We start from the raw sequence: 11,558 nt of genomic DNA, 5'->3' as shown, positions 1-11,558 counted from the left end.
TTGTATGAGTTTGTATGGAGCAAAGAAGGATATGGAAGCAAGGTGGAGGGTTTTCACTCCACCTTGGCCAATCTATTTGGTTTTTCAGGGTATAAGTTTCTTCCTCTGTAAAATGGAAACCTTCAAATAAATTCTCCAGGCCCAGCAAATTGTAATATTCTATAAATTCCATGATAGTAAAAAACAACAACAACAACAACAAAAAACCAACAACAAAAGAAAATTAGTGATTTCCAATCTGCAAGGCCAAGAAAACAGTAATGGGAAGTCCAAGAATTGTTACAAAATTTCAAAAGTGTAATAGTTTTACTTTCCCGTGATAAAAGTTGCACAAGCTAACTAAAATGCTTATTAAGGTCTTAGTTTGTGACTGAAATAACTTAGTGAGGCTGATAACACTGTCTGTTGCATGCCATTCAAAAGCACTGACTGGCAGTTACAGAAATGGCATTTGTTCAAAACCTATTTTAAAATATGGAGGTAGGACTAGACATCAACTAGGGTTCTTGGTTGTGAAAGGTTAGGAACCACTATTCAAGTCCCATGGGGATTTTAATTATTTAAGAAACAGAAGGTCAGGAAACTTCTTCCCATGTAGAGCACTCATAGCACTAACATCACAGAGATGGTACGCAGAGGGACCGCAGTGAGACACTGCTTTTATGTAAAGACGGGTTACACCTCACTGCTTTCTAAAGAAACACATGAAAATATTGTTGTGAAAGCAACTACAATTCTCTTGATATACATTTATGGAAAGTTCTAAAAATATGCTCAAATAATGCACAAGAGCATGTCCTCCAGGAAAAATAGTCAGTGAGCATTTCATTTCATTTTAAAAGGAGGTCATGAGAAGTGGGTGCTAGTGAGCCACATAAGAAATGGAGGCATATTTAGGAAATACAATGGTCTCATTTCACTATGGCACTATGTTCTCAATGATGATGGGGCTTGCTAAGAAAAACCAAAATTGAATACTGAAAGTTGAACAGCCTCCTGATTAAAACAACAAACAAAAACAACCTTTTTTTTTCAAAGCAAGAACTGCATGAGAAGAGTTTGCTGAGACTAAAATAGCTTTGTAATTTTATCAGACCAATGTGAAGGGGAAAAAAAAGAAAAATCCAAGTTTTCCACACTGTATCAGTATTTCATAGAAAGTACTTACCATAGACTTGATCTTAAGGGGATCTTTTTTGGTACCATCAGACCTATAACTAAAAGAGAATAGAAACTTAATTAAAAAGAGTCATCTAATTATATATAACTAGTGGCCTGGTGCACTGATTCATGCACATTGTAATTAATTAGAAGAAATATTTTAATATTGCTATTTGCTCTTTCTCTATAATAGAAATGTCAACCGAATTCACAATTGACAATGACAGATTGAAACACACGTGTGCGATTGGCGCCAGCAAGAGCTTTATATGTATCATGCATGCGTGAATCAACTCAGATTTTTATATATATAGAATAAACTTGCTTAATTAGACCTGCTTTCTGATGTAACTGTCAGCAACACAACAGTAAATATCAACACGAAACAGATTATTATTGTAGATCACGCAGGGAGAACAAAGGGTAAAATATTTAATTGCAGCAGTGTCTGACTATATTCTGTGCAGTGAGAAAAACCTAGTCATTTTTAAGGTCCACCATTTCTTACTTCTTTTCTGTCGGGTCAAGTTTCTAAATTTTTTAAATCTCCGTTTTCTGGCTAATGAAAAGAAAATAGGATTCCACCAAGTCTCTAATCTACCTTCTCCAGGACTTCTGTGAGGATCAAATGAGATGAGGCACAGGAAAACGCCTCACAGACATTTGGTTAAAGTGTAAAATGTTTGCACTTGGCTATAAAGCAAGTCGTTATCCTGGGCTGAAGAAACACCGGGCATTGCTATGTGACATCATTACCCGGCGCCCACAGCCACCGTTTCTGGGCTGGGCTGGGCTGTGGGCCACATTTTGCGCCATGGGGTCTCAGCAGTGTCGGCTGTGATTTGGTGGGGTGTTGCTCTGGGGTGGTGGTGGGGCCTGTGTCCGACTTGGGGGAAGCCAAGTGTTGCTTTGTCAGTGCCAGGCCATGGTGCCGTTTCTGTGTAAATGACCCGTGCGTGTCATAGCGACCAGTCGGATGGTCGGGGGGATACTTAGTTTATTAGCCATATATATATGTAGAGAGAGACTAGAGGCCCGGTGCATGAAATTCATGGACTGGGGTGGGGGGCGGTCCCTCAGTCTGGCCTGCGCCTCTTGCAGCCCAGGACCCCTCGGGGGATGTCTGATTGTTGGTAGCAGGCCCAAGTCGCAGTCAGACATCCCTCTTGCAATCCAGGACCCCTCACTCCTTACTACCCACCTGCTTGCTGCTCCTTAGCGCTGCTGTGAGGTGGGAGAGGCTCCCGCTACCACTGCTGCACTCACCAGCTGTGAGCCCGGCTTCTGGCTGAGTGGTACTCCCCTTGTGGGAGCGCACTGACCACCAGGGGGCAGCTCCTGCCTTGAGCGTCTGCCCCTTGGTGGTCAGTGCACATCATAGCGACTGGTCATTCTGGTCTAACGGTCGCTTAGGCTTTTATTATATAGATACTAATAAAAGGGTAATATGCTAATTAGACTGGACGTCTTCCGGATGTCCTTCCTGATAAAGCTGGGGGCTTGGACGGCCTGTACCCACCCCTGGCCCCTCACCCAGGCTACCCTACCCCTCAGTGGAGACCCCCCACTTCAATTAGGGGTGTGGCCGGCCTATAAACCGCCCCAGGCCCCTCGCCCAGGCCGGCACCGCCCTCCAGGGGGGCCCTCACCCTGATCGGGGTTGTGGCTGGCCTGCAAACCCTGCAGCCCCTGCACCGGTGGTCCCACCCCCACAGCGAGCTCCCCCGACCCCGATCTGGGACCCCCTTCAGGGCAGGCCAGCTGGCCCCCACCCGTGCACCAGGCCTCTATCCTCCTATATAATAAAAGGGTAATATGCAAATTGACCCTAAAAGTAGAATGACCACTGGACCAGTCACTATGAGGTGCACTGACCACCTCTTGGTATCTTTCCCCAGCCAGTAGGCTCCAATCGCCTGATGGCCACCACTGCAGGGCTGGGGCTGGTGAGCAGGCAGGAACAGCTGACCTCTCGGTCCCTTCCCCCAGCCATCAAGCACCGATCACCCAACGGCGAACGGGGAACTGGGGGTGGGTGGTGGCGGGGGGCAGAGCCAGCTGTGGAAGATGGCCCTGATCGCAGGCCTAGGGACTGTACCCATACACAAATTTCGTGCACTGGGCCTCTAGTATAGGATATCAAAGCCTAATATGCAAATTGTCCCCGCGGGAGAGTGACCGGGAGACCGATCGCTTGCTATGACATGTGCTGACCATCAGGGAGCTACACGGAATGAAGGGAGGACCCAGCCGGCAGCCAGCAGTCCCTAATCAGCCCTGATCGCTGGCTAGGCCTAGGGATTCTACCCATGCATGAATTTTGTGCACCGGGCCTCTAATTAAATAATAAGCTACTTGAAAAAAAACATATTTAACCTTGAATCTAACATGCTATCACATACACAAAGAGGTTCAATAAATAACTACATTTTTACTGAATAAACAGGAAGTTTTAAGAGGATGGATATTTGCAGTACCAATACATTCTGAACAAATTAATTCTGAACCTTACAAATTGTTTTGGGGTTAATAGTCAAGGCAAAATGGTAGCTATATGACAAAGTTTCTGAGTGTGTGTGTGTGTGTGTGTACTGTCTGAGAGATAGTAGAGTTATTTTATCTAAAATTTGTCTTTATTGACTCACGCAAAATCTCCTCCAAGTGTACAAATCAGCTGAGCTCCAAACACACTCCATAAAGAAAAGCCTCCGCATTCCCAGGTCACCATTACAACACTATTGTCAGGGGACCACCTGACCAATTTAACTGCTCCTGTTTTGTTCCAAATATCTGTTAAGAAATTGTGAGAAGAATTCAAAATAAATGATTGCTTCAGAAATACGTATTTTTTAGCCTGTATTTTCAAGTTGAAATAAACAGAAAGGCATGCCTGCTTCAAATAATGAGATGAATCTGCTCATTTAGGGTTATTTAAAGACTGTATGGACATTAGCCTTGACCTGACCCCTGACTAACAGAACTCAGTGCCCAAGTTACTTATAAGGTTTGGCGTAGTATCAGCTTGAATAACTACAACTGTGTATATAGAGTTAAAAGTGTTTGGCTTTGGCCCTGGCTGGTATGGCTCAATTGGTTGAGCATTGTCCTGTGCACTTGAAATGTTGCTGGTTCGATCCCCGAGTGGGGTGTGTGCGGGAGGTCACCAATGTTTCTCTCTCTTTCTCTCAAATCAATAAAAAACATTTTTTTAAAGGTCTTTGGCTTTGGGTGAATCAGTTTCTATAAAATTGGGATAAGCCCTTCCTTGAATGATTTAACATAAATGTGAAAGTACTTTGTAAAACATAAGGTATCTTAAAATGTAAAATACTTTCCCTGCTATCTTCATGCTCCATTGACAATATCAGAGGGATCCAAGTTAAAACACAACCTTACATTAGAATTAAGTAATCTCCAGTTTGGATACTCCAGGTGCTCATATTATCCTTTAATGAATAATTGTTCTTTCACCCTCATATATAGCTACTAAAGGAGAAAATTCCAATGTGTAGTAAATTCCAAATTTTGTTACTGTAAAATCAAATAAAACATGCCAGCATTTCCATCAGCAAGTCAAGAATATCTATAGTATCAGCTGCTTTAAAATTAAGTTTTTCCATTTGCAGTATTAATAAATTTTTGTTATAAGTACATTTGCTACAAAGGGGAAGTACATAGATTTTAGCCTTATAGAAGACAGGCTCTGTTAACGGAGTAAGAACTTTTTCCCTCTGCCTCACATTAGCAATTCCCAATATAATCTACATATATAAAACACTAATACGCAAACAGACCGAACGGCAGAACAACCAAACCACCAAACAATGGGTTGCTATGATGTACGCTGACCACCAGAGGGCACGCGCGGAACATGGCAGGCATCGGCTGCAGTGGGATGGTAGAGTAGGTGAGAGGGGGGGCGCCAGACCAAGGTGGGGCGCTGGTTGCTGTCATCGGAGAGAGCCTCTGGTGGTTACTGAAAATTCTTTGCTCCCACGCACCATGGTCCTGCCGGGCATTCGCACCTGCTGCTGGCGGCGGCCCCACTCGCACCCATGGTTGGCACCAGAGCTGCTGCTTGCACCTGCTGCCAGTGCCCAGCACCGGCCCTGATTGCTTGATACCATCAGCGGGTGTAAGCAGTGGCTGCCGGCCCCGATTGCCCCTCAGGGCTTCTCCAACTCACCCTGCTCCTGAGGGGAGATCAGGGCTGGCAACCGCCGATCGCACCTGCTGCCTGCGATGGCCCTGCTTGCACCCACTGCCAGCGCCGGAGCTGCTGTTCACATCTGATGTTGGCACCCAGTGCTGGTCCCAATTGCTTGGCACCGTCAGCAGGTGGAAGCAGCGGCTGCTGGCCCCAAATGCCCGAGGACTTCTCCACCTCCCCCTGCTCCTGAGGGGCAATCGGGGCAGCAGTCGCCGCTCGCCCTGCTCACACCCGCTGCTGGCACCGGCCCCAATCGCTCCATACCAGCAGCAGGTGCAAGCGGGGCTGGTGCTGTCAGCATGTGGGAGCGGAGGCGACGGGAGAAGGACTGCAGACAGGTGACCAGGGGCCCGTGGTGGGAGGGGCCAGGCGAGGGCGTGGAGGATGGGCCAAGACCCGCCCCTGTGCCCACCCTGGCCTTGTGGCCCACAGTCCCTTTCAAAGTGCACAAATTCATGCACTGGGCTCCTAGTTCATGTATATGAATAACTATGTTATTTATGTAGATGAAAAATAAATAGGAACAAACAAAAGAAACATAATACCTTATTAGTATACTTTACACTTGTCCAGGAGAAACTGAAAACCAAACCAAGAAACATACGAAATCAAACCAAAGATTACAAAATGAAAGTAATCCAAAGTGCAAAAAAGAATAAGGTTTAAATGTATTTACTGTCACAAAAAGATGTTAATGTTCACAGAAAAGGACAGGTTAAACAGTATTCCTATTATCCTACATAAAAAGAAATATACACACATATGTACCTAATATGTTTATCCATTTCTAAGTATTATGCACATATTAAAATATAGTTGTAGAGATATTAAAAAATGTTAATGGCAGTTAACCTAATTTTTGGGTGGCAGGACTATGAAAAATTTATCTATCTGGTAACCTACAATGACACAGATTATGAGAATGAGAAAAATGTTAAAAGTAGTTCAGTGGGAAAATGGAGAACATCTGTAATACCATCAACAATAAAATAAAAAATAAAAAAGAGTAACACAAAGACTTTCTGTTAACAGGATTGAACTTCCAAGAAAGAAAGAAAGATCTCCAGGAACACAAAGAAAAGAGAAAACTGCCTCGAGTGGGGGTGGAAGGTGGGAAGAAAGGCTGGAAATACAGGAATAGAAGGTTGGGATGAGACCTAACAATGACTAGGGAGTTGGAATCCACATTCCATATACAAAAAGCAAAAAGGGTCTCAGGCCAGTACGAGTCTGGGAATCAAAATGGCAGCTGCTACATCATATATGAACTCTCGAAGCAACACAACTTGTAAAAATCAGTCAGTGGAACCAGAAAAAAAACAAGGATGGCTGTCTCTGTTTAAAATGCAGGACAATACAAATCTCCCTACATCTTACACAGGTTTATAGCCCAAAGTTATAAAGCTCAGGGAGGCAGAGTTCTCCCACAAGAAAAACCACAAGAGTGAGAGCCAGTAGATAACCAAAGGTACAACTGGCACTCCAAGAACCCAAGTAAAGAGAACAATCTAAAAAACACAGTACAGTGTTGCCCAACAGAAGCAATCAACACAATTTCCTGCAGTGACATAAATGTTCTACATCTGCTTGGTCTAAAAGCCACTAGCCACAAGTGGCTCTGGAACATTTAGATGTGACTATGCAACTAAGGAAATAATATTTTCATTCTCTTTAATTTCAATTAGACTAATTTAAGTAGCCACATGTGGCTGGTAGCTACTGCACAGGACAGCACAACATAAGTATGGATTAAAAAATTAAAAACCCTTTCAAGGGCCAAAACCACAATCAAAATATACATTGCTCTGTTCTTGTAAATTGTTGCAAAACTGTCCTCAGAGAAAAATACTACATGCAAGTCTCGGACTGTGCGACCCTCCTGCCAAGCCTGCTGTTTCAACCCTGGGCCCCACGCCTCCCAGCAACTGGGCTCACCAGCGAGTCTCAGACTGCGTGATCCGCCCGCCAGGCCCACTGCTTCAACCACAGACCCTGTGCAACTCAGTGCCTAGACCCTTTGGTGACAGCAAAAATGGGGAGACAAAGAAACAACTCCCAAAGTAAAGAAAAGGAGGAATCACCAGAAAAGGAACTAAATGAAATGGAGGCATTCAATATGTCAGAAAAATAATTCAGAGTAAAGGTCATACAGTTTCTAAACCAGCTGGATGAGAAAATCAACAATTTATGCAAGAATCAAGAGGAAATAAAGAATGATATAGCTACAATAAAAAACAAGATGGAAGGTTTCAATAGTAGACTAGAAACGTAGGACCGAATTAGCGAATTAGAAGACAGGACAGAAAAACACACCCAATATGAAGAGCAATTGGAGAAAAAAAATTAGAAAGCCAGAGGAGAGCCTAAGTGAGCTTTGGGACAACATGAAACAAGTAATATACACATAACAGGGGTTCCAGAATGACAAGAGGAGGAGCAAGGATTAGAAAACCTATTTGAAGAAATAATGATAGAAAACTTCCCTGATTTGGGAAAGAAAAAAGTCACACAAGCACAGAGAATTCCAAACAAGAAGAACCCAAAAAGACCCACACCAAGACATGTTGTAATTGCAATGGCAAATGTTAATGACAAAGAGAGAATCTTAAAGGCTGCAAGAGAGAGACAGTTAACTACAAGGGATCTCCATTAGATTATCAAATGATTTCTCAACAGAAACACATCAGACCAGAAGGGAATGGAATGAAGTATACAAAGTGATGCAAAGCAAGGGACTGAATCCAAGAATACTCTATCCAGTAAGGCTATCATTCAAAATTAAAGGGGAAATCAGGAGCTTCACAAACAAAAAAAGGCTAAGGGAGTTTATCACTACCAAGCCAGCAATACAAGAAATGCTAAAGGGACTATCATTAAAAAAGAAAAAAGAAAAAAAATTATAAATAGAAAAGAAATACAAGGAACACAAGCACAAAGAATAAAAATGGCCACAAACAAAATACCTACCAGAAATAACCTTAAACATAAATGGATAAGAAAACATGACGCATACATTTGCTGTCTACAAGAGACCCATCTCAGAACAAGGGACTCACTCAGACTGAAAAAGGCATGGAAAAATACCTTTCAGGCAAATGGAAATGAAGAAAAGGCTGGGGTAGCAATACTTATAACTGACAAAATAGACCTCAAAGTGAAGGCCATAATAAGGAAGGCCTTCATAATACTAAAGGGAGAGATACAACAAGAGGATATAACTCTAGTAAACATATATGCAACCAATGCAGGAGCACCCAAATACATAAAAAAAACTCCTGGAAGAGACTGACAGCAATACAAACATAGTAGGGGACTTTAATACTGCATTGACATCACTGGATAAATCCTCTAGACCAGCGGTTCTCAACCTGTGGGTTGCGACCCCTTTGGGGGTCAAACGACCCTTTCACAGGGGTTGCCTAAGACCATCGGAAAACACATATATAATTACATATTGTTTTTGTGATTAATCACTATGCTTTATGTTCAATTTGTAACAATGAAAATACATCCTGCATATCAGATATTTACATTACGATTCAAAACAGTAGCAAAATTACAGTTATGAAGTAGCAACGAAAATAATTTTATGGTTGGGGGTCACCACAACATGAGGAACTGTATTAAAGGGACGCGGCATTAGGAAGGTTGAGAACCACTGCTCTAGACAAAAATCAACAAAGCAGCAGCAATCCTAAATGACTCACTAGATCAGATGGACTTAACTGACATCTTCAGAACATTTCACCCCAAAGCTATGGAATATACATTCTTCTCAAATGCATGTGGGACATTTTCAAAGACAGAGCACATAATGGGACACAGGCAAAGTCTCTCCAAATTCAAGAAGACTGAAATCATATCAAGCACCTTCTCAGATCACAGTGGCATAATACTAGAAATCAACTACACTAAAAACAATCAAAAAAATTCAAACACTTGGAGGCTGTATAGCATGCTATTAAACAATGATTGGGTTACCAAAGAGATCAAAGAAGAAATTAAAAACATCCTGGAAACAAATGACAATGAAAACACAACAATCCAAAATTTATGGGACACAGTGAAAGCAGTATTGGGAGGGGAAGTTCATAGCATTACAGGCCTACCTCAAAAAACAAGAAAAACTGGTAAGAGATTACATAACTCTACAACTTAAAGAATTAGAGAGCAACAAGAAAAGCCCAGAGTGAGCAGAAGGAAGGAGATAATAAAGATCAAAGCAAAAATAAATGTCACAGAGACCAAAAAAACAATATGAAAGATCAATAAAATCAAGAGCTACTTCTTTGAAAGGATAAACAAGACTGACGAACCTCTAGCCAGGCTCAACTAGAAGAGAGAGGACCCAAATAAACAAAATCAGAAATGAAAGAGGCAAAATAACAATAGACCCCACAGAAATACAAAGGATTGTAAAAAAAAAACAACCACTATGAACAACTCTATTCCAACAAACTGGTCAACCTAGAAGAAATGGACATATTCCTAGAAAAATATGACCTTCCAAAACTCAATCAGGAAAAATAAAATCTGAATAGGCTGATAACTATGGATAAAATTGAAGCAGTAATCAAAAATCTTCCAGCAAACAAAAGCCCTGGGCCAGACGGCTTTACAGGGGAATTTTACCAAACATTCAAAGAAGAACTAAAACCTATCCTCCTTAGACTATTCCAAAAAATTCAAGAGGAAGGAACATTTCCAAGCTCTTTCTATGAAGCCAGCATTACCCTAATCCTCAAACCAGATAGACACTACAAAGAAAGAGAACTACAGGCCAATATCCCTGCTGAACAAAGATGCTAAAATCCGCAACAAAACTCTAGCAAATCAGATCCAACGTTACATTAGAAAGATCATACACCATGAACAAGTGGGATTTATTCCGGGGATGCAAGGCTGGTACAATATTTGCAAATCAATAAAAGTGATACATCATATAAACAAACTGAAAGACAAAAATCACATAATCATATCAATTGATGCAGAAAAAGCATTTGACAACATCCAATACCGTTTCTTGATAAAAACTCTCAGCAAAGTGGGAATAGAGGGATCATACCTCAACATAATAAAAACCTTACATGACAAACCTACAGCTAACATCCAAGAGATACAAATCAAAACAACAATGAGGTACCATCTCACACCTATCAGAAAGGCTATCATCAACAAATCAACATACGACAAGTGCTGGTGAGGATGCGAAGAAAAAGGAACCCTCGTGCACGGCTGGTTGGAATGCAGACTGATGCAGCCACTGTGGACAATAATATGAAGTTTCCTCAAAAAATTAAAAATGCAACTCCCATTTGACCCAGTAATCCCACTTCTAGGAATATATTCAAAGAAATCAGAAACACCAATCAGAAAGGATATATGCACCCATAGCTCACAGTAGCGCAATTTACAATAGCTAAGATTTGGAAATAGCCTAAGTGCCCATCAGCAGATGAGTGGATTCGAAAACTGTGGTACAGCTACACAATGGAATACTACGTTGCTGTAAAAAAGAAGGAACTCTTACCATTCGAAATAGCATGGATGGACATGGAGAGAATTATGCTAAGCGAAATAAGCCAGTTGGAGAAAGATAAATATCATGTGATCTCACTCATTTGTGGAATATAATCAACAACATAAACTGATGAACAAAAACATATCCAGAAACAGAGAAGCATCAGAACAGACCGTCTCAAAACAACAATGAGGTACCATCTCACACCTGTCAGAATGGCCATCATCAACAAATCAACAAACGACAAGTGCTGGAGAGGATGTGGAGAAAAAGGAACACTTGTGCACTGCTGGTGGGAATGCAGACTGGTGCAGCCACTATGGAAGGCAGTATGGAGGTTCCTCAAAAAATTGGAAATGGAACTCCCATTTGACCCTGTGATCCCACTTCTAGGAATATATCCCAAGAAACCAGAAACACCAATCAGAAAGGATATATGCACCCAGATGTTCATAGCAGCACAATTCACCATAGCTAAGATCTGGAAACAGCCTAAGTGCCCATCAGTAGATGGGAAAGCGAACCCTTGGGTGTGCAGGCTGATGCTCTAACCATTGAACATGCCTACCAAGGCAGCAGTCTTTATTTCTTATGCTTTCAGATGACAGGTTAAAATATTTACATGGTATTTTATTTGGTTTTGTCACAAAATGAAAAAATCTTTAA

General features: G+C 41.9%; 1 protein-coding gene across 3 annotated transcripts in view; it reads right to left on the bottom strand.

Annotated features, from left to right (window-relative positions):
* RIC1 (RIC1 homolog, RAB6A GEF complex partner 1) overlaps window positions 1–11,558 on the bottom strand; it is a 76,583-nt gene that overhangs the window by 29,252 nt on the left and 35,773 nt on the right. For 2 of the 3 annotated variants that reach the window (XM_006094131.3, XM_023758420.1), the window contains 2 exons: window positions 3,807–3,951; window positions 1,169–1,217 (listed from right to left, as the gene is read on the bottom strand). In XM_006094131.3, the coding sequence (XP_006094193.1) occupies window positions 1,169–1,217; window positions 3,807–3,951 (194 nt within the window). Of the gene's footprint in view, window positions 1–1,168; window positions 1,218–3,806; window positions 3,952–5,916; window positions 5,951–11,558 lie in introns of all 3 variants that reach the window. The other variant, XM_014460408.2, reaches the window with a different exon arrangement.

Source organism: Myotis lucifugus, unplaced genomic scaffold, assembly GCF_000147115.1.
Source record: "Myotis lucifugus unplaced genomic scaffold, Myoluc2.0 scaffold_130, whole genome shotgun sequence".
In the NCBI taxonomy this organism is placed as follows: domain Eukaryota; kingdom Metazoa; phylum Chordata; class Mammalia; order Chiroptera; family Vespertilionidae; genus Myotis; species Myotis lucifugus.
This window is presented reverse-complemented; position numbering and strand designations above follow the sequence as displayed.